The 23,826-nt window shown below is 46.3% G+C and overlaps 1 protein-coding gene and 2 long non-coding RNA genes across 7 annotated transcripts in view; 2 read left to right on the top strand and 1 right to left on the bottom strand.

The window, feature by feature from the left end:
• Positions 1-3,931: 3,931 nt before the first annotated feature.
• On the bottom strand, positions 3,932-7,732 carry LOC122382231. Of its 5 annotated transcripts, none has more exons than XR_006256645.1 (4): positions 7,064-7,276; positions 6,353-6,742; positions 4,500-4,581; positions 3,932-4,309 (listed from the first exon to the last, which is right to left on the bottom strand). It is a non-coding gene; the product is annotated as an uncharacterized LOC122382231 (long non-coding RNA). The 5 variants fall into 5 exon arrangements; XR_006256646.1 differs by having other exon boundaries at positions 6,353-6,445; positions 6,727-7,276; XR_006256643.1 differs by having other exon boundaries at positions 6,353-6,445; positions 6,566-7,276.
• Positions 7,733-15,351: 7,619 nt separating this feature from the next.
• Positions 15,352-16,349, top strand: LOC122382232. Its single transcript, XR_006256647.1, has 3 exons — positions 15,352-15,506; positions 15,700-15,781; positions 15,972-16,349. It is a non-coding gene; the product is annotated as an uncharacterized LOC122382232 (long non-coding RNA).
• A 1,831-nt stretch (positions 16,350-18,180) lies between these two features.
• LOC122382233 (monocarboxylate transporter 7-like) overlaps positions 18,181-23,826 on the top strand; it is a 31,968-nt gene continuing 26,322 nt past the window's right edge. The window contains exons 1-4 of the mRNA XM_043367301.1: positions 18,181-18,405; positions 18,666-19,563; positions 19,917-20,114; positions 21,154-21,280. Coding sequence (XP_043223236.1) covers positions 18,666-19,563; positions 19,917-20,114; positions 21,154-21,280 — 1,223 coding nt within the window. The 5' untranslated portion in view covers positions 18,181-18,405. The remainder of the gene's footprint in view (positions 18,406-18,665; positions 19,564-19,916; positions 20,115-21,153; positions 21,281-23,826) is intronic.

Genomic DNA, 23,826 nt, shown 5'->3' on the forward strand with positions numbered 1-23,826 from the left:
TATCAAGTCAAAGTTGAACAGGTTATGAAATTTTGGTTGATAAACGAAAGTTGATCGGGCTCATATATCAGCAAGAAAAAGTTAAATTAAAAGAGCTTATTGGCCAAAAACAAGCTATAATATTGCAGACCTTGGAGCAATACTGAAGAGCACGCTGAGCAGGATCATGCCAGAAAATGTTGACTGATGAGCGCATATTCATGTATTGGTATGAATATTGAATGATAACTTACAACAGCAAGATAAATTAGTGCTAACTATCAAGTTAGAAATCTAGAATGAATGGACTTGGGCAGTTTTACTATGCAGTATGCTTAGATGCTATGCAGATTGTATAATGTGCATCAGGTACTCTGGCTGGCAAATGAAACATGCGATCATTCCATTGCTACTGGAGGAGAAAGCTTGGATCACTAAATCCACTTTATGTTGATTTTGATGTTAATCATCACTGTATTTCTTGAAAAAGGATTGTAGTAAAATTGTCAATGTGACAATCCATGCAACGATGTGATCATATAATGTGTTCATACTTCATAGTCATTCGTGATAGTGATTATTGGTCCAATATACAATGGCAAAGCTCTCAGCCTCAGCGTTTCTTCCTGTGGATGGCAAGTACTGACTCAGAGCTTAGAAGTATTAGTTTTCATCACAGGGTTGGGATAAAAAGTACTGATGGTAATCTTCCACCAAGGAACTCTACTTTGACATGGTATGAGATGTAGGCACAAGTAGGTAGGTGCTTAGTTCCTATAGTCAGTAGTTGTGTATGTTTAGTCAGGTTAGCTTAGATTAGATTGTTAGTTTTTTTTTTAATTTGCCAAGTGTCCATAAAAATGTGACCTGAGCAATGAGCATACCTGACTAACCTGACAGCTGACCTAACCTCAATCATCACGTACATATTTGCAGCCTACCCAAGACCTGCATAGCAGTAGCACCCAGTTATAGATAGGTACTCAGTACTCACCCTAACTCAATCTTACCTGCTAACCTTCAACTTGCCAAAAGTTAGCTCACATTGCCAAGCTGCATCCAGGGAAACAGTCAACTGAGGAATTGGCTCATTGGGTGGCTAGTGTGAGTCTGTGCATTTAAAGTGTTTCTTCTCTGAAGCTGCTCAGCACTGCTGTATGTCATGTTAGATGCTCAGAAAATGTGGAAATGATTACTAAGCTACTTAAGTGCTTTGTTAATGCTCGAGACATGAACAAGTACAGATCCTGCAGGGTACAGCTATGAGTTAGGTGCTAGGTGAGTATGTTATGTGAATGTGCTGTTCCCTGTTTGACGATAGTAAGTATACAAACAAGCACAGTGTCAGTTATATTCAATCTCCACATAAACATACAACAAAAATGGCCATATAGCCTAACTCCAAAGTCCGAACACACCACAGATAACTTAAGCCTTTGCAGGCACAAAAATGTTTTGATTAACAGGACAGGTATACAATATATCCTCTGCCCTTGGGGATCTTGCTGCTAAGTTGAGGTACGATGACTGAACTTCAGGATTGATCAACCTTTTCTTAGCCACTGCTTATATACAAGAAAGACCAAATGCTTGTTTGTTTTGATTTACAGGACATGTATACAATATATTATATCCTCTGTCCTTGGGGATCTTGCTGCTAAGTTGAGGTACGATGACTGAACTTCAGGATTGATCAACCTTTTCTTAGCCACTGCTTATGTACGAGAAAGACCAAATGCTTGTTTGTAAACTGCGTTGAAAATTTAATGATCCACCTTCAATACTGACATGAAGGCACAAATGAAATAGTGAACAATATTGATATTGATATACACTGACGCTTTTCGCTTCATATTTTGTAACAAACGCGCTAAAACTGCAATATGACAGCACTATATGCTTCTTGACAAAATAAGAAAGTAGTAAAAAATTAGCCCTGATGGCATTCATTCTTGGTGGAAACGTAATTACAAAATGTTTTGTAGTAATTATTAAATTCCGGCCGAAAACAGTGCACGGTTTAAAAAAGAATCATTCCAATGACGGTCCATTCTTGCGGTCCTGAAATCGCCACTATTTCCGGCCTCTCCAACGCAACTCGTTGTCCAGACGTAAATATGCTTGAAAGAGGTTTTGACGCTTTTTTTACATTTTGGTACAGCAACGTCCCTTGGATTTCAGTATATTGTTTTTGTAGGAGGTAGTGCGAATGTCCATCATAAATATAAAGCTGTCACGTGTCAAATAGCGCCAAAATGTGAGAAAAGGTACATGACCTTGAACGACCTTGAACTTTAGATGCTCATCCTGAGAAAACTATGGGACGGCGTTAAGTACAAATTAGTTTTTTGGGATCAGCGCTTATGTTTACATCAACTCACGAGTTTTTGAAAAGTTTGGAGGGGTCCGATTTTTCCAATAAGGGTTACGGTCCAGAATATGTTAGCAGTAATACAAATGTGAATATTTTGAGAACCACTTGACGGCGTGAAATAAAAACATGATTTTCGCAATCAGGAGCTCAAAATCTATAAGCTGTGCAATTTTGAGCAAAATCTGAGGGGTCCGCGAATGTGCACGCGAATCTGAATGTGAATATAATGCAACTTTATGCACGTGGTGAAAACAGGGACGCCGGTGAAAACAGGGCGCCGGAGGGCATGAGATAGGGCACACTGCCATATCCAGTCACGTGATCTCAGGTGAAGTTTTCCTTCCTAGCACCATTCGTGACGAAGGATTCGAAGGAAGTTTTAAAATGTTTTAGTAGCTATTACAAGTTTTCAAATTTAAAATGTACTTTTAAAAGTTCGGTTAACTTCAAACCGAGCACATAAAAAATCGAGGCAGAATTGCTATATCATCTGTAAGCACGCCGTCTACCTATATGACCAGATAGTTGTCACTGCCTAGTGGTGCAGGTCGCAGGCCATGCTTTTAGAGATCCCAAAGAGATGGCGCTACGGTGCCCGTAGTATGCCCTGAGGGCCCCTGTCCGTAACGTCAAGTGACACTAAATTATAAGTAACGCATCGCAGTGTGTTTGAAAGGCTTGCAACTTTGCCTTTTATAGTATCAGGTGATTTTCTCCTAATATGCTGTTCTTTTTTTTCTTTTGACGAATGTCTTGGACACTTGTATTCACATCTGTCAGTATCATATTGCAAGGAACGTAGTTAGAAGTTCACAATCCATTGCCGCAAACAGCGCCCCCTAGAATACTTCCGCTGGGCTAGGACGCCACCTATGAATGCGAGGTCTGCGCGGAATGAGTGCACAATCGAAAAGTATTTATGGCATACGCGTAATTGCAACTATGGACTATATCTACCAGGTACGTTAAGGCACAAAGATTGATAGACAAGTCATTTATTTTTTTCTGAGCCGCCACCCATTAGCAGGTGACCAGGAGTGCCCCCTCCCCCCTTCGCAATTGCAATGCATTAGTTATGCTATGCTATGTACGTGCCTAATGTTATAAGCTACGTTAGTTATTGTCATTAGTTATGCTGTGATGCCCATATGTGTCGTCCAGTCCATTGATGTGGTGTTCACACTTCACATGTTTTGCTGTCTAAGGTCTTGTTGCTTGTCACATAACTAGTGACATACCTATGACGATTTACCACATACCGTTCCGTCGTTTCCTTTCCATCCTAAGGACATTCAAACCCTTCTTCTCCACGCCTCAACCCCCTGGTCCGGGCTGGACGGGCAACTTTATTCCATGCGGGATTGCCCATAAGCCGAGCACGCCCGTAGCCTGGGGGCTGGGTGGCCTGCCCATTTAAATGGGCTCAGCCCCGGCGACTCACTAGGGTGCTCGCCCCATGCCCCCTCCCCCCAAGTCATATCATCCTCCCGGCTCTGCAATGGTCTCATCGGACCGAAAGGGCCTAACCCAACGAAACAAACAAACAAACAAACAAACAAACAAACAAACAAACAAACAAACAAACAAACGGTTTATCACGCATCTCATATCACCGTTAAGGCAGCATCGGAAGCAAATTAGCGATGCATTCCATTGTCAGCATCACTCTAGAATGTGACAAAACATTGTGTGACTTAGTCCGACATCAAAGCAATAACTTCCGCGGACCAGCCGCGATGCGTGGCTGGTAATCACTGCGCCCAATGATCTGACTCGCTTCATTGTTCAGTGACCGGTCATCTATCACCCACCCTCAGCGCGCAGCGCTTCGCCGGATTCCACGCTGACCAAGCCACCGTTCTCGACACCGTCGCGCCGCTGCCGTGAGACGGCAGGGAGGAACCACCAGTGCTCGTAGAGTTTGTCATGCCGCATAGTTCTCTCCGGATGTCCATGCTGTGAGAAGATGGGTTGCGCAAGTGGTCAGATTTCCATCAGTTAATACTTAATTTGTTCGACACAGATATAATATAAGTTATAACTAGGTAACACGTGAAATAAAGCATGGAGAGTGAAATAAGCACACAACATAAGAAGAACTACTCATAAATGTCATTACACTTGGTCACTCCACATAACCACTTACGTTTTCTACTATGTTGATGTGCTCTCTCTGGCAGGCTGTGGCTTGCTGCGGCACACGGGGCAGAGCCATTCTGCATCTTCAACTGCAAAGGGAAAAAATATTAGCAGTTTTCACGACGGGCTGTCCGGCGAATGCACCCAATTCTCACCAAACCTGCCCCTATTATCACTTTATCGCCAAATTGTCCAAAATTGTCCAAATTGTCTTAAAACCAAACATGTCCCTCTTCTCATGCTGATGTAGGAATGTGGTGTTATTTTATTTTAAAAGCTTACCATGTTCATGTCTCAGATATTGTAAAAGCGAGATTGAGGTAGTTAAAAACACATTAAACATTCATAAAACAGCAAAACTCAACAACAACACTCTTCCTCTCTCTCTAACACTATTAGTTCCTTCACGGTATATAGAGTACTAGGTAAAACCGGTTCGAAATTACAACACTAAGGTATTTTGACCACTATTTTCAGCTGACCCTTTAAGTCTAAAAAAGAGAACTAAGCAACAAATTTCAATGAGTTTTATTATTTGTATATATATTTTTGATTTATGATCAGAGACCACGCCATGTATGAATCTGTGAAGCATTAACGAAAATAAATTGTTGGCTATCTCCGCCATTTCAAAAATTATATATCTTAAGTTGCAAGGATTGTTCATTAACAAAATCAATTTTTCACAATCAAAATTTAAAATTGAAGGATAAAAAGTAATATCAAAGGCCAACTCCCTTTTGTTGAATTTCAAAATTACCATGGTTCTGAGCTGTTCAGCCTACCGGACCTGCCAATGCTCTACCATGAATTGTCGAGTAACTTCAGTGATGTGGGGCTTACAACATGGTCAAAAAATATCAAAATTGAATTATCTATCAGATTCTGTGCCTTTTGTTGCCTTTTAAAGGTTGGAAACTGTGTTTAGTTGATGTTCAATACATAACCACCATTGCTGTCCATGGTCACCCTGTTCCACTATATGTAATGATTCTCAAAAACTAGATCGATGTGGGGTCTAAATATTTCACTAAAATTAACAGAATCGCTTACATTATAACATATTAAAACTTCAAAACGTAAGAAACGCGGGAACTTTAAAAGATTTACGTCTAATTCTAAAACTTCAAATTTTGAATACAAAACAGTTCTGGACGAAAACATAGCTAGATGGCGAACTAGTCATTGTTGGGCTCACAAAGACCCTTTATTGAAATATAAATTCAATTTTCTTCCAAAATATGTATGATTTATTGCAGTTTAAGAATTAAAAGATGCATTATTTTGGTCTGGTATGCGTTGGCTTCCTTGCCGCCTAAGGTCACACGGTGAGAGTTAATGGCATATTAATAGAAAACAAGACCGATGTGGGGTCTATTTAAAGCATGATAGTAAACAAAATTGAATTTTGTATCTATTGGTATAGGTTTTTAAACAAAATAAACGCGGGAACTTTACGAAACGTGGTATTGAAAACTGCCGACCATAATTATCACCCGCAGTTGCGCGCAGTTTTCTGTACTGCTATCGCTAGCAAACGCCAGCTTTTGTATTTGATTGGTTTAACGGCGTTTCTCTTACTGATTGAGAACACTTTTAAGTTTCAAGCTATTCAGCATGGCTTTGGATTCAACTCAATGCGCTCAAGGCTATAAACATTTTCAAATTGAATGAATTTTCTTGTTGGATTTGTTTTTGATAGGCCACGGAACAGGAAGCGGATTTTGAAATGTATTTTTATTGTGAGTTTATCTGTGCCGGGTGGGGTGGATTTGTGTCAAGTTTCTTTTCTGTGGTTAGTTGAGATACAAATCAAAATAGTTTTATATTGATTTGCCATCGGAATTATTAGGTAGGTACCTATCTGTAAAAAGCCTGGAGTGCTTCCTTCTGTCGTGCCTTCTGTCCTAGTCTTTATTCAGTCGGACTGCCGATCTTGAGGCCAACACAACCCTGTAAGCCGAGAGATGCTGTGCATTAGACAGAGCAAATCACAGTGCCAGTCGTTACATCTTTACACTATCCTACGAAGTATGTAGTCTACCTGAAGTCAAGTCTATATAAACCCCTCACCCAGATTCATTTTGGTCCTCTGCTCTCTTGTTTCCATGATCCTGATCCTCTCCTTCTCTTCTGCGTCTCAATCTCCTGCTTCAGGTTGAGACCCTGCTTTGGTTGGCCATTTCGAGTTGTGCTTTTGGAGCTTGCAGCAATGCGTGTTACAAGTAACTCACCAGAAAAGATGATGCTCTGAGAATTAATAAACAAAAGCCCACAAAGTCCTGTAATTGACAAGTTACATGGATAAGTTTGAGTTATATCATTAAAAAAGTCTTGCAATGTGTGTTAGCGATCATGAACTACATGCCCTCCGCGGGCTTTGTCCACCTCTCCCAAACATCCACCCTGCTAAGGGTTGGACAGACAACTCCCATGGGGGAAGCCTGGAGGTTCCCCCAGGGTCCAATCTTATAAAATGTCTTACTATTCTATTCACGGCATTTGGTAACATTTATGGTGATGTCAGTGCTGTCAGTGCTGAGTCTGGGTGACTGAGTCTTGACAACTCACCTCAACCTGGGTGTCTGCCCAGACCAATGTTTCCTCATAATGTCTCCAGGTCTCCACTGCTCTCCTCGCCTGTTTCAGCTGTCTACTAGAGATGCCAAAAATTTGCAATTTCATTACCCGCCCCGCCCCGCAGCTACCCCTTGCCCAACCACAACTACCCGCAAGCTGATTTTGGCTGAGCCGAACCCGCAAAAAACCCGCAATTTTGAAAACCTGCTTTTGCAAGAAAAAAAATACAGCTGGGTCAATGCTAGAGCTATATAAACCTTACTTGCTTCATTGCTGTGCAGAAAAAGAGCCAAACAAATAGTAAGGACTTGAAATTGCTATGCTAAGTCCTCAGGAAGTGCACACTGGATAGTGGAAAACGAATAATGCATCAATACATTTGAAATTCCTTTCTGAAAAGAGTTCAGTAAAATCTTTCTCTCACCTTACCCTTCAGCATTGGCTGAGGATCAAAATTTTACTCTGGCTCCCTCTCAATGTTAGGCTTCTGGAATGATATTGTTATCAAAATGAATGTTGATATAAAAGATATGCGATTTCCAGTTAAAAATAAATAGTGACACGGTGAATAATAAGTATCCAGTCGATCTACACATAAAACAAATCATGCAAAATCCCAGCACTGAATAACTCAAGATACCTATAAGAAACGAATAACTCAGGGGGTGTCGAAGTCTAGTAGGAAAATCTGGCAAATTCCCTGCGTGACGTCACGTCGGGGATGACCGACGGCACCTTGCACTGAAAGATACGGCAGAACGGCTATTTTTGAAAAATGATTAAAAATACTTTTGTGCTGTTACGACGCATAAAACGCTTATCAGCATGTTCCTCATCATGTGATAAAGGCATATCCGTGGTCGAAAATAGCTGAGCCCCTCCCAATTTCCAACCACCGACCTCATAAGCAAAGGATGTAAGCGTAATCCTTAAGGGCGACTTTCCTATACATATCCGTACATATGCGTCCTTATGGAAATCGGTAGTGTGGCGATTGGCGACGCGCGCGACATCTGTGTGGCGACCAAATGGCGACTGTGGCGACACCTGGTGGCTGCTTTTCTGCTGTATGTAGGCATTGGGGTTTTGCCAGATGTGGTTCCTACTGCTACACCACTATGTTGACCCAATACTAGAAAAGTTATTTTGCTAGTAAAAGGCAAGCAAATTGAAAGTTGATTTATAAAATTGCTTATAAATGATTACGAGATAATAATAAAGAAATTTTGATTGAATAATTATTTAAATAATCAACCGTGAAACTATATTCTGGTAGGTTTAGTAGAAATAAGTCCGTGCAACCTTGTATTTAGGGCCTTGGAATAACTAACCACCACAGGGGAGCAATGCCGCTTCAACCCTATTGGCCGTAGTGTCTAACGGTGGCGGCCATATTGCGCAGACCAGAAACCGGCTGCCGCCTGTGTTGAGGAATAGGGAATTCGGGACCTCGATTTACGTTTGCGGCCGCCGTATCCGTTACGTTCAAGTTACGTAGATACGGAACCCGGCATCTTACGCAGAATTGTGTGGGGAACACGATCGTATCTTCAGAACTCCTCAAATTCACTCTACTGACCTACATTTGCCCCGGCCGAGGGGGTTGATTGAACCCACCTCGCTAATGCACCGCTAATTAAACTAGAATTAAGCGGTAAAGTGGTCGTATGCGGCAAATTATAATGCAGAGTGACTGGTAGGAACCCGCTGTAAGGGTCTCAGGTCAACCGGTGACCTCTGAGGTCAGGTCAAGTGATCTAAGGCACGGGTTCGGTTTTTGGTAAATAGCTTCGCCAAAAATGGCCGTAGAGCCGCGATTTTGGCATCATCGTGTTCAGCTAGCTCAGGCGCATTGAGTGATATACTTTTTGTTCGGGTCAGGTCAACTTAGGGTGTTGACCTCAGGTCAAGGTCAGGTCAGCACCCCAGGTCACGAAGTTGGTCGAAAGAGGTCATGTCGCATATCATTCGATTCGGCAGGTCTTCCTGAGTCCATTGGTGGCTTTCCCGACTCGCTAGCTCAATTTGATCGGAAGTTATTGAAGAAAAATTGTGACCCTTGTGACGTCACAGATGACGTCACGCAAGGGCAACAATGCAAATATGAAGCATAGAACCTTGCAAAAAGTGCATGAAATCATGATTCTATATGCTTGAGATAGTTTCAGATCATTCTCGGCGCCAAAATAGCAATTTTCATATTTCCCCATTGACTTATAAGGGTTTAACGTATTAGTTCCTTGTAGCTGAGGATTTTTTAGGATTTCATCTTGTTCTCCACTCAATTCTGCGTAAGATGCCGGGTTCCGTGTCCACATAGCTTGAACGTAACGGATGCAGCGACCGCAAACGTAAATCGAGGTCCCGAATTCCCTATTCCCCAGCACAGGCGGCGGCCGCTTTCTGGTCTGCGCAACATGGCGGCACCGTTGGACACCATTTGGCGGCCGATGCGCATTCCACATTATAGAGTTCAGTGCTAACCACCAATGAACCACGCGTTTCTGGAAACATGCGTCAGAAGCGTCACCAACAGCTGATTGCAAAGAATGTTACAGCGACTAAATTATTGCGGCCGTAGTTAGTGCGAACTTGTTGCGAAAACACCGATGTATAATGCATATTCATGTGCCATTCTGATAAAGTTATTTTACACAACAGCTAAAGTTTTACCATTTAGAGGTTAATAACCGGTTAAGAAATAAAGAGACAGTAAATACTAAATTAAATGTAATAATTTCATACATGGTCTTGGTAATGCTCTCCGGCTCTCTCGTCATACAAATGATAAGCACGTAAAAAGACAAAAGAAATAAATGCGACCAGCTACTTGGTTTTGTATGTAACATGTATAACTGGTATTTTGAGGTATTCAAAAACCAAGACAGAAAAATTGATTGTAAAATTATTGCGTCATCAATGACAGCTTTCCATTGCCTCAGAGACCAAAATTGACGCAGTCAAATGCCAATCCTTGTCAGAATGTCGGAAGTGCGCCAGTATTGTATTGCGTTATATTCCATTGACCTCTATAGTAACCTAGACGGACGACTGCCGCGCCGCAGTTGTTCCCGCATGGGGGCGCAGTGGCGCCACCTGCAAGTGGTCAGAAGTTCCCGGTCCCCGTAGACGGTCCATGTTACGTGGGTAACTTTTGAAGTCGATTTTTATGCCAGATACAGCATGCGGATGGCTGAAAGGGATTGTTTTATAACTAAACATGCTTTCTTAAGGCGTGGGTGTCTTCGATTACCAACAGGATGGCTCGAGCCATGTAATCAAGTGCATTATTTCAGATGACCCGGACTCTGGCAGTGCATAGCGTATCGAAGCGTAGAGAGGCTCCCTGCCATAGGTAAGGCCATGCAGTGTACCAGGAACGTACTTGCTCTTTCTACTCAGGTGGCAAAAGCGAAAAGATGATCATTCCAGATCGATGGTGATCTATTTAACCCTCGCCCGTATAGGGGGGGGGGGGGTCGAACGGACCCCCCTATGGTTTTTCGCGAATAACTCGCGTAAAAAGCGGCCGATCGCGACGAAACTTTCAGTACCCTCGCGTTCATCAATTTCACACCTACCCTGAAATTTCATGACCCTGACCCAAATGACCTTTGACCTGTGACTTACTATTCGAGACCATGTTTGGCTGGAATCGCAATTCGGCGTATGTCGGCTCGCATTAGCCGCGCGTTTGCAGTCTTTTCGTGGTTTCAAGCGTTCAAACATGTGATATGATGTTGCTCCCATGCATTAGGGTGGGTGTCAAGGTCACCTGAAGGTCAGGTCAGGTCATTGACCTTTGATGACCTCGGTTCACTTTTTCGAGTTTTACATGTTTCTAGGCCAGTTTTTGGAGCTGAATTCGAATTTAGCAACCATATGAACATTTACGAAGTAGTTTTGGTGCCTTCGTAACATGTTACGAAGCTGTCAGAGGCGGTTGCCACCTACTACGAATACCCTTACTGCAGTTGACCCGACCTGACCTGACCCGACCTGGCCTAAATACATGAAGACATCATCTGTGATCGATCAAAACTAACATGATATTCGTGATCAGCACCCCGAAAAACTTCATGGCAGCCACACTTTACGACGTTCTAACAGGGCCCGATTTTCCCGCCTTTGGGGTCATTGACCTGACCTGCAAGGTCAACCAATGACCTAGGACCTTAAAATTGGGTATCATCGGCTTCCTCTCGTCACGGGCAACACGCTCGTTTTTTCCGCGAAGCTCTAGCTCGATCAGGGGCGAAACGGCAAGAGGGGGTCCAACGGACCCCCCCCCCCCTTATACGTTCGCGGCTGGAAAAACACCAATACGGGCGAGGGTTAAGCACTGGCAGACTATCAGGGATGGAATTGCAAGTAGACGAGAGGAAACCGATGATACGCAATTTTAAGGTCCTAGGTCATTGGTTGACCTTCCAGCCGGGCAGGTCAATGACCCAAGCGTCGGAAAAATCGGGACCTGTTAGAACGTCGTTAAGTGTTGCTGATATGAGGTTTTCGGGGTGCTGATCACGAATATCATGTTCATTTTTATCACAGATGATGTCTGGATGCATTTAGGCCAGGTTGGGTCAGGCCAGGTCAACCAGTAGGGGTCCTGCCGGGTATTCCCAGACCCCAGTAGGTGTCAACCGCCTCTGACAGCTTCGTAACATGACACGAAGGCACCAAAACTACTTCGTAAACGTTAAAATAATTGTTAAATTCGAAAATCAGCTCCAAAACTAGCCTACAAACATGTAAAACTCGAAAAAGTGAACCGAGGTCATCAAAGGTCAATGACCTGACCTGACCTTCAGGTGATCTTGACACCCACCCTAATGCACGGGAGCAGCATTTTACCACGTGTTTGAGCGCTTGAAACCACGAAAAGACTGCAAACGCGCGGCTAATGCGAGCCGACATGTGCCAAATCGCGATTCCGGCCCAACATATGGTTTCGAAAAGTAGATCACAGGTCAAAAGGTCATTTGGGTCAGGGACTCAGGGTCATGACATTTTTAGGGTAGGTGTAAAACTGATTTACGCGAGGTTACTGAAAGTTTCGTCGCGATTGGTCGGTCGCTTTTTACGCGAGTTATTTGCGAAAAGCTGAGGAGGTGGGGGCCGGGGGGGGGGGGGGTCCGTTCGACCCAACCCCCTTTCGGTTGCTAATTGATCATCTTTTGCCACTTGAGTAGGAAGCGGGTACGTTCCTGGTCCCGCATGGCCTTACCTACGGCAGGGAGCCTCTCCACGTTTCGATATGCTTTGCACCATGCCAGCGTCCGGGTCATTTGAAATAATGCACTTTATTGCATGGCTCGAGCCATCCTGTTGGAAATCGAACACATCACATCTTAAGAAAGCATGTTCAGTTACATAACAATCCTTTTCAGCCATCCGCAGGCTGTATTTTTCAAAAAAATCAACTTAAAAAGTTACCCACTTAACATGGACCGTCTACCGGGACCGGGAACTTCTGACCACTTGCAGGTGGCGCCACTGCGCCCCCATGCGGGAACGATTCCGTGCCGGCCGCGGCGCGGCAGTCGCCCGTCTAGTATCGGGGTTACATGAGCACAGTAAATACGTATTTAGCCGCTAATTCGAATTAGGAACGCATTACCGACTCATGTAGCCACCTGCTAGTACGAATCGGCGATCCGATCCGCGGTTACATGAGCAAAGCAAATACGTATCACGATCGGATTCACCGCTAATGCGAATCAGGAGCGTACTACCGACTCATGTATCCACCTGCTAATACGAATCGGCGGTCCGAACAAAATCCGCTGGGAAAGAGGCTTAGAAGCGAATAGGACCAAGATACGTATTACAGGAACTATTTCTTCGCAAAAAGAAACATTAAAATGCAAAATAATAGGTATTTTTTTCATTTTCTTCTTTTGAAATAATATTTAAAAAAATATGTTGGTATTTTGTCAAGTTTTCAACAATAAATATAGTGAAAACCAAATAGTAAATATCATCATAATTTCAGTTGAAACATTTTTCTGACAGCACTACAGACGGATCAAGAGAGGCAATTGCCCAATGAGTCAAAGCAAGACAATTTTATGTTCAACTTTTTTTTGTTAAGTTAATTGAGAATGTTTTGAGCAGATTTAATGCAAAAAAGACATAAGATAATAAATTTTTAATTTAGTCACCTCTATTGCTACGGAACTGCGCCACATTTGTATGCTATTCCGTTTGTAATGCGCATCGGGCCGAGAGCCAAACTAAATCCGTTTGACGTCACTGATACGAATTTGCTCGTGTAGTCGGTGCACTGAATGCGTTCTTGGGGAGCTTATGCGAATTATCGTAGTGCGTATTTGGAACGGATCGCTATATTATAAAAGAGATCGCTGATATTATAAAAGAGAAGTTGTCTGTGTGTCACAAACGAAAAGTGTCATCCACATCTGGGTGTCTTGCGCCGGAACGGCGCCATGTAGGGGCGTGAAATTTGGCAGTCGACAAGCGCGGTCAAATCGAACGATCGTATCAAAATCTGGGTGCGATCCGACCAGGGGTGCGTCTCTGACAGGGTCGCGAGCACGAGGCACGCTCGCCATTGGTTTAACACGGGGCGCCCTGTTTTCACCGGCGTCCGAAAACAGGGCGCCTGGGGCGTTTTGATCAAGGCTCTTGAAATTCGCTTTCGTGGAGCACGTGACCGAGATTTCGACTTGGCCCATGGGTGGTTTTTTAGCTATTACCTGCTACGGTGAACCAGAATTTAATTTATACATTCATTGCGCGGCTGTTACAAAGAGTGATACACACACATTGGGCACACTCTGAACCAAGGCTATATAAACCAGGTAGAACGCTCCCGAAGAAAAAGTGGCGACAAGCAATATTTAGTTGCCGCGACCCTCACTTGTTCAAGACTATATCCGCGAGCAGCATTTACAAGCTAGCGGAAATTGACCAATCAGCGTTCGGCAATACTCAACGCTGATTGGCCCGATGCTCGTGACGAAATTGCGGGGGACTGCAGCTATTCCCCTATGGCGTTTCATTGACTTATGACTTTTGAAGGGGATTTGTATCAGTTTTGTTGGGTTTGAGGCCATTTTTGAGCTTGGATATTCTTTCTGTGACCTTTGACTATATAATAACGACATTTAATCATGACATTTCTATATACCACCGGTGTCACATCGGCCAAAAAGACCGTAAGTACATGGGATAGACGGACCACTGCTGATGGGGCCACACATGCCGGCGTGTGGTCATCGGAGGCCCATGAGGGCTCGACATGGGCCCTTTATGGGTCGGTATAGGCCCAGTGGGTCCAGTGCAGGCCTACCAGGGGCCGGTGGCATATAATGTAAGGCTGTCTCGGGACGTTGAGGGCTCATGGGGGCCATATAGGACCATTAGGGACCACATAAGCCAATCAGGGGTCCATTTAGGCCAATAAAGGCGCTTCGGGGACTTGAAGAGGCCATTCAAGAGCCGAGGTGGGCCCATGAGGGGACGGCATTGGTCCATCAGGTGCAGTCAGGGGATGTTGTACGGGTTTCTCAGTGACCCATTTGGGCATATCAGTGACCAATTTAGACCCAGCAGGGGGCTTTGTAGACCTAATCAGGGGCTGGTGATGGTTTATCGGGGGCCAGCGTTAGTCCATCGGGGCACAGCATATGCCCATCAGAGGTAATTGCGGGCCCACGCTGAACAATGATGGCCCTTCAGGCTTCAACGGCCCCTAATGGATCTAGATTGACCCATGTTCCATGATGTGTCATGTATGCCCCTATGGTAGGCCTACTCAGACCCCGGATGGACGTTCCCGGCCTCTGATGACCCTATACTGAATCCTGGTGGGGCTCTAAGAGTCTCCAATAACCCTTCTTCAGCCCATTATTACCATATGCTGGCACTAGAGGCCCCACATCAGCCGCAGGGCAGTCCGTGCCAAGACAGCATGTCTTTTCGGCCGATATTACATCGGTAATATTAATTAAAATCATGATTTTATGGTGCCATTATATAGCTAACAGTCATAAGAAATATATTTCAACTCGAAAACAGCTCGAAACAGCATATAATCGTAAAGAAACCCCTCCGAAATCCAAAAGCCTATTCGGGTCCATAGAGAATAACTGCGGTCCCCCGCAATTTCGTCACGAGCGTCGGGCCAATCAGCGTCGAGCACTGCCGAGCGCTGATTGGTGGATTTCCCGCTAGCGCGTGAGTGCTGCTCGCGGAACAAGAGTTCGTCGACAATCCTCCACAAACGTCTGTCACCACTTTTCGTAATGCTAAACAGCCGGAGCGTACCCCCCTGCTCTGAACTAAGGAACTAATAGTGTTAGAGAGAGAGGAAGAGTGTTGTTGTTGAGTTTTGCTGTTTTATGAATGTTTAATGTGTTTTTAACTACCTCAATCTCGCTTTTACAATATCTGAGACATGAACATGGTAAGCTTTTAAAATAAAATAACACCACATTCCTACATCAGCATGAGAAGAGGGACATGTTTGGTTTTAAGACAATTTGGACAATTTTGGACAATTTGGCGATAAAGTGATAATAGGGGCAGGTTTGGTGAGAATTGGGTGCATTCGCCGGACAGCCCGTCGTGAAAACTGCTAATATTTTTTCCCTTTGCAGTTGAAGATGCAGAATGGCTCTGCCCCGTGTGCCGCAGCAAGCCACAGCCTGCCAGAGAGAGCACATCAACATAGTAGAAAACGTAAGTGGTTATGTGGAGTGACCAAGTGTAATGACATTTATGAGTAGTTCTTCTTATGTTGTGTGCTTATTTCACTCTCCATGCTTTATTTCACGTGTTACCTAGTTATAACTTATATTATATCTGTGTCGAACAAATTAAGTATTAACTGATGGAAATCTGACCACTTGCGCAACCCATCTTCTCACAGCATGGACATCCGGAGAGAACTATGCGGCATGACAAACTCTACGAGCACTGGTGGTTCCTCCCTGCCGTCTCACGGCAGCGGCGCGACGGTGTCGAGAACGGTGGCTTGGTCAGCGTGGAATCCGGCGAAGCGCTGCGCGCTGAGGGTGGGTGATAGATGACCGGTCACTGAACAATGAAGCGAGTCAGATCATTGGGCGCAGTGATTACCAGCCACGCATCGCGGCTGGTCCGCGGAAGTTATTGCTTTGATGTCGGACTAAGTCACACAATGTTTTGTCACATTCTAGAGTGATGCTGACAATGGAATGCATCGCTAATTTGCTTCCGATGCTGCCTTAACGGTGATATGAGATGCGTGATAAACCGTTTGTTTGTTTGTTTGTTTGTTTGTTTGTTTGTTTGTTTGTTTGTTTGTTTGTTTCGTTGGGTTAGGCCCTTTCGGTCCGATGAGACCATTGCAGAGCCGGGAGGATGATATGACTTGGGGGGAGGGGGCATGGGGCGAGCACCCTAGTGAGTCGCCGGGGCTGAGCCCATTTAAATGGGCAGGCCACCCAGCCCCCAGGCTACGGGCGTGCTCGGCTTATGGGCAATCCCGCATGGAATAAAGTTGCCCGTCCAGCCCGGACCAGGGGGTTGAGGCGTGGAGAAGAAGGGTTTGAATGTCCTTAGGATGGAAAGGAAACGACGGAACGGTATGTGGTAAATCGTCATAGGTATGTCACTAGTTATGTGACAAGCAACAAGACCTTAGACAGCAAAACATGTGAAGTGTGAACACCACATCAATGGACTGGACGACACATATGGGCATCACAGCATAACTAATGACAATAACTAACGTAGCTTATAACATTAGGCACGTACATAGCATAGCATAACTAATGCATTGCAATTGCGAAGGGGGGGAGGGGGCACTCCTGGTCACCTGCTAATGGGTGGCGGCTCAGAAAAAAAATAAATGACTTGTCTATCAATCTTTACCTGGTTACCTTTATCTATACCTGGTAGATATAGTCCATAGTTGCAATTACGCGAATGCCATAAATACTTTTCGATTGTGCACTCATTCCGCGCAGACCTCGCATTCATAGGTGGCGTCCTAGCCCAGCGGAAGTATTCTAGGGGGCGCTGTTTGCGGCAATGGATTGTGAACTTCTAACTACGTTCCTTGCAATATGATACTGACAGATGTGAATACAAGTGTCCAAGACATTCGTCAAAAGAAAAAAAAAAGAACAGCATATTAGGAGAAAATCACCTGATACTATAAAAGGCAAAGTTGCAAGCCTTTCAAACACACTGCGATGCGTTACTTATAATTTAGTGTCACTTGACGTTACGGACAGGGGCCCTCAGGGCATACTACGGGCACCGTAGCGCCATCTCTTTGGGATCTCTAAAAGCATGGCCTGCGACCTGCACCACTAGGCAGTGACAACTATCTGGTCATATAGGTAGACGGCGTGCTTACAGATGATATAGCAATTCTGCCTCGATTTTTTTATGTGCTCGGTTTGAAGTTAACCGAACTTTTAAAAGTACATTTTAAATTTGAAAACTTGTAATAGCTACTAAAACATTTTAAAACTTCCTTCGAATCCTTCGTCACGAATGGTGCTAGGAAGGAAAACTTCACCTGAGATCACGTGACTGGATATGGCAGTGTGCCATATCTCATGCCCTCCGGCGCCCTGTTTTCACCGGCGTCCGAAAAATCAGTGGGCAATAAACACAAATACCACGCGTGGCCATGAAGCCCGCATCATGTTCTATTTCATAAGTATTTCATGTTTGTAAGCCTTTACTGATGATGCTAATAAGGGGAACCGACGCATGTAAAAAGGTTAATTTATAGATGTTATGATCTTCAACTTACTCTAATTTGCTTTAGATCGCTGCTATCTCTCACGAGCATCGAATCTCATCATCATTTTAAACATACATTTTTTTGCATTTGAAAGCTGAAAGCCTCTTCGCATCAAAAACATATCACTCTTTTTATTGGAGGATTTAATCGAAAGCTGAGTAAGCAGAAGACAGAACACTTGCTCACTTTTGATTACAGTTCTGGCGTCTTTTCGACATATCAAGAACAATACTCGACTGAACGTCGTATGTAGACTCGACGGACTCGACTAAAAACAAAGAGTTTTCCTCTTGCCACGCATCTCACTGGATTTTTTTTTTTCAAAGCAAATGCATTTCAAAGCAATCGTTGTTTGTAAACATGGTAAATAATAGTTGCCGTCAACCGGGCCGGGCCCAAGGCCACCGGTCGATGAATGTTTGTCTGCTTGTCTGCAGCGGCGGCGATCGTCGTTTACCACAGTTTGACCCAGGGTATATTGAGTGAAGTTTGACCACAGTAGGGGGTTGTGACTGTGAGAAGTTGTTATGGTGGAATTGGGGCGGATTTTCAATGGTTTGAGGTAAGCATGGGAATTGTGGTCAGTTTTCTGTGTACTACAACCATTCGATATCGATTATTGCTTCAGCTTGGGCTGGCTGCTATCATTTGCAGATCAATCGAAGTCGTTGTTTATGGTTGGGCTTAGGGATGAGTTAGGGCGAGTAGCCGCGGGGCCCAAGAGTCCAACGCATTTTGAGGTCAATATGTTTTGCATGCATTCATGCGTTAATTGCATTGCACGATGAATTCATTCGTGTGACGAATTCTGTTTCACCCTAGATGTCCGAGAAAACCCATCTGTCGTCGAGCAGCTTTCCGACGGAGACGGTCAGAGGTCACCTTTCGGAGAACGGCGAAAATCCACCGAATGGTGGAACTCTCCTGTCAGAGGACGGCACTCGGCCATGCATCCGTTCTTCAGCAGGTGACCTTTGCCCTACGAGCGGCACTCGTCCCCCTCCGGAGTACAGCATACGCCCACTGGAGGACTCGACTCGCTCGGTGGAGGTCGACACTCGCTCTTCAGAAGATGCGACAACCCGTGGAGATCTGTCTGTATGTGACACGACCCGCCTTATCATGCAGTCGCAGAGGGTATCGGCGAGAGAAAGTGTCGACTCCGGCTCCTCTGAGACTGGAATCGAGCGGCATGTGTCAAACGATGTCTCGCGCGCTGATGGGGGTGTTAGATTTCCTTCCGGGGAGAACAGGAATACGGTTCAGCTCGGATTGGGTAGGGCGGGATCTGGAGTTTCAGTGAACTCGCAGTCACCGGTGGACGGTGAAGGTAGCTGTACGACCGGTGTCAGTGCGCCCACGGCTGGCGAGAGAGACTGTGGAGGGACTTCCCCAGCTGGTGAACATGTCTCTGAAGAACCTCCCGCAGCCGGCGGCGACATATCTAGTGTGAGGCCGGCGGTGCCGCGGCCCCGGTCCGCAGAGCCCGAGACGGGGGGTCCGGACCGCCCCCCGCCGGCGCCGACTCCTCTCAGGAACGGTCTGCACCTGCCGGTACAGGAGCGAGTGTCGAGCGGCCCGCCCAGCTCCCCCGGCGACGACCCGGGCTCCCCGCTGCGGCGCAGCAGCTCGCTCAGCCGCCAGCCGCGCTTCGAGGTCCGGCCGGCGCTCACCAAACAGCAGGTCAAGTACGCGCTGGCAGAGGGCGGCGACCACGCAGGTGAGCACGGGTGGACCGAGGTTATTTTTCTCTTGGCACACGCTAGGACTAACGACATTAGACCTTTGCTTGTATTCATGTTCGTCATTTCATTGTCTCCTACTGTCACTGCCACGGTCGGTTTTGAACGGTCTATTCGCCCCTGCTCTCTGTCCCATGTTGGCGGGAGTTAACCATCCGTTCAATGCAGTATTTCCCCTCAAGCCTGACTATTGGTCCTGTTTCGGCTCTTCGGCTCATGCCTGCTGTCTCCACCATGTTTGGTCTTTTCGCCCGCGTTTTCGGTTCCTACTGTATAACGTGACTCATCTGTGCCCCAATGCCGCGATTTGTGACCCGAGCCGACCCGGCAGAGGACACCCGGCTGGCGCCGCCGGACGGCCGCTGGGCCTGGATGGTGCTCGCCGCCAGCATGACCATCAACGTCCTCATCCCGGGCTTCATCAAGTCGTTCGGCGTGCTCTTCGACGAGGTGTGTGAGCGGTTCGACGCGTCGCCGGCGGCCGTCTCCTGGGTGCCGGCGCTCTCCTTCTTCATGTACAACTTCATGGGTGAGAGGCTGACCGGGCTAGAGGGAGGGGCGGGGCATCTGCACACGTCTCCTGCCATCGGTGGGCTCTGGGGTGGCAACAGAATGTTTCCTTTATTTAGTGCGAATATGACTGCATTGAAGGATTCGTTTTTGTTCCACTGAACGGTTCGCTGAGCTCATCCTAGCCGGTTCCAGCTTTTACCGGTGAGATTTATTGCTGAGGATAAGCATGCTTTTAATTTCATCAGCAAATATCAGCATTCATTTCATGGAGCTATGCTTCATATTAGTCTGTAATTAGTGGCAGGTGATATTCGATGAATGCATTCCATTGAAATGCTTAGCAATAATTAAGTCGAATTCATATTCTATGTATTGTTTATTGCTTTATGCTCCTGTTGTTTTTCCACAAGGTAATACTTGTAAATTGAACCGGCATGCCATCGGGACTCCAATGATTCGTCCATTTTTCACCGTTTGACACAGCACCCGTCCCCATAGCCTAAGTAGTCACATGACAGCTCTAGGTAGCAGCCACCGTCGGCGAGTCGGCGACACCGCCATTCTGGGTCCACACGACCGTCCGATCAATTGCTAATGGGCCAGCGTGATTCACACTGCGGCAATCGATACTGCGGCACGCGTTCCACCGCCCCCGCCTGGAAACCGCCCGGCCTGCTCGCCGCACCCCATCCCGCCCTCTAGCCATATCGGTCGACTTATAATCGCCCTGCTCCACCTCACTCTCTGGGCCCAAGATTACTTTCGAGCCAACCTGTGACCGCCCCCTCCCCGCTCCCCTCCCACCCGCTGCCCCAGCTCCTCCGGTTACCACCTCGCCCCTCCCTACCGATCGCATACCCCACAGACCGTCTCTCCTCCACACGCTGATATGAGTAATTAGCAGGCGGCTGGGTTCGCACGTGTCGACGCGCCGCACAGACCACTCGGCAGATGACGGTGCGGTCATGTGATACCGCGGTGTCTGGTGATGGTGCACTTGTCTGGTGTCGGGTGTCTGGCGCCATCTGTAATACTATACTGTTCGCCACCGACAGGTCTGGTGGCTGGCGCCATCTGCCAAAAGTACTCGTGCCGTGCCACGGCCACGCTCGGAGGTCTGCTCGCATCGGCAGGTCTGATCATCAGCTGCACTGCCGACCACATCTACTACCTCTACATCGGGTAAGGCGTACCAGCTCAGTCGCTACTTGTGACATCTTTTGCTTTGCTATCTCCCGGTTCTAATAAATGGATGCATGTGCATTTAGTGCAACGTGCATTGTGCGGTTCCTAATGATAAGCTCTTGGTCTCGTGGTTAACGATCGCATAATCTGTTTGATTTTGTAAAACGATATTTTGTTAAACCGGATGGCTCAGGTTCAACACCAGGGTCACAACTGATCACTGATATGAAGCAAGACGAAAACGCAAAACGCCGGAAATTGCGTTTGCTTCAGCCTTCAGATGCGGGCAGAAATGCTGAAATTCACATGAATGAGGGGGGGGGGAGGGCATGACGCGGCAGAGGGCCGAGTGCTCTGTGCGGGTTCTCTGCCGCATTCCAATGGTCGAAGGTTGTCGGAATGTGGTCTTCATCTCGTTGACGGTAGTTTAAACTCGGCTGAAAGTTAAAGTACTTATTATTTACCGGATATGATGAAGCGTTAGTGTGTGTTTCTCCGTTCCGTCGTTTCCATCCTCAGGATACTGTAATCCTTCTCCTCCACGCCGCAACTCCCACCCTGGGCTGGACAGGCACCTTTATCTCATGCGGGCTGCTCCCTTGGAGCGGCACCGCTGCTCCCGAGGGAGCACACCCCGTAGCCGGGTGCAGAAAGCGTTTAGGGGCTGGTCGGTCTGTCCATTCGGACGGGCTCAGCCCCGGTGACTCTCTAGGGTGTCTGCCGAGACCAAGGTCTCCCCCTAATTCCTATCATCCTTCCGGCTCTGAAAAATCGATGTGATCGGTTAAGCTTTGAGCCGTGAGGCCGTTACCCTTGGAACCACGTGGGTGCAGGTCGATGATGCGGTAGGGATGGCTGACTGCTGAGTCGTCCATGACTGAGGTCGACGACATCGGTTATCTATCGTCACGTTTTACGAGGTGCTTTATTGCAGCGTGGTATTGTGCGTAATTGATTTTGAATTGAAAGTAACCATGTCATTCCTTATTAAATGCGCTTAACTCCGGACATGCGATAGTTCTTGGGTGTCTGCAATCTACACCGCACTTATGCGCTGTGCGTTGCGATGCGGTAGTCGCCAATGCAACATCCGACCTCCATGGTAACCATCGGAACATGATAAATTGGGGGGGGGGGCGGGGCGGCCACCATTGCTGATCAGTCAATGATATTATATAACCTAAACGTGCCAGTCGCACGGAACATTGTATTCCAATGGGACTGTGGGAAGGACTACCCAGAGTATGAACTGCCCGTCATGCCTGCAGCGCTGCGGCCCCAGCGCGCTGGGGGCGTGTAGTTGCTGCCCCGTCCGACAGATGGCCTCAGACACCTGACGCCTGATGCATGCTGTACCGCAAAGCATAGTAGTTCATAACGCGGCCCATAGATGGCTCTCATGAACCGCCTGATGCATGCTGTGCCGCGCCCGCAAAGCACAGTAGTTCATGCCGCGGCCCATAGATGGCGTTCATGAACCGCCTGATGCATGCTGTGCCGCTGGGCACCGCCGTCTCGTATGGCCGTATGGGTACTGGCCACTGGGTAGCCGGTTCATTGCAGCCATAAGCAATAGCCTGTCTGGAGAAAGCGATCTATTTCTATTATTCGATATGTTCTATTAAAACCCGCGCCGGGCCGGGGGTGTTTGAACACCCCCCTGCGGTTTTTTGTAGATATCTCAAAAACGGCGGCGCTCCCCGCCGCCGTTTTTGGCACACCTGTTTGTGCATCTTTTCCGCACATGTTGTGAAAATTTCAGACCCAGGTCGCCTTAGGTCAGGTCACCAGGTCACGCCAAGTGACCTCACCTCAGAAAAAAATAAGAATGCTCGTCATAGCTACACCGATTGATCGATCGCCTTGAAACTTTCACCGATTGATTAGAGCAACATTATCTATGAAACGTATATCTCGGAATTTTGATATCGGTGATCTAAGGTCAGGTCAATGTTGCGGCCTCTCCATTATAAGTCAATGGGAGAAAATTGAAAAGCGTCTGTTTTGCACGAACGCTATTCTAGACACTCTCAAACATCGAGATGTAGGTAAGATTGACACACTGAACCAGAAAATGGCAACTGTGACCCCTCGTTATGCCCCCGAGGTCATCTCAGGTCACGACCGAATCTTACAGTTTTTTGCTAATAACTTCTGATAGAGGCGTGCTAGAGCGCTGAAAACGCCTTAGATGTGTTCGGCTCGACATTGCGGATCGACTGATATGCAACATGACCTTTTCCGGTCAGGTCATGACCTTGACCTGAGGTCAAATTTTCCAGTTGACCGTTCAAGGTCAAATTATAGTTCATTCGACGCGTCTCGACGAGAGGAACACGATGCTGGCAAAAGTAATGTCATGGCTCTTTTGAGTCAAAAGTTATTGATAATAAAAGTTTTTCGTAAAAACGGCTTTTTTGGAGTTTTTGCCCCCTGGAGGCTAAACCGTTGACCTGAAGTCAAATCTGAGAACATTACTCAGAAAGGTCTGTAAAAGGGCTATCGAATGCGCTTTTCTGCGGCGCTGTAGCTCTATCGGTTCC

Source organism: Amphibalanus amphitrite, unplaced genomic scaffold, assembly GCF_019059575.1.
Source record: "Amphibalanus amphitrite isolate SeventyFive unplaced genomic scaffold, NRLGWU_Aamphi_draft 000135F_arrow, whole genome shotgun sequence".
In the NCBI taxonomy this organism is placed as follows: Eukaryota; Metazoa; Arthropoda; class Thecostraca; order Balanomorpha; family Balanidae; genus Amphibalanus; species Amphibalanus amphitrite.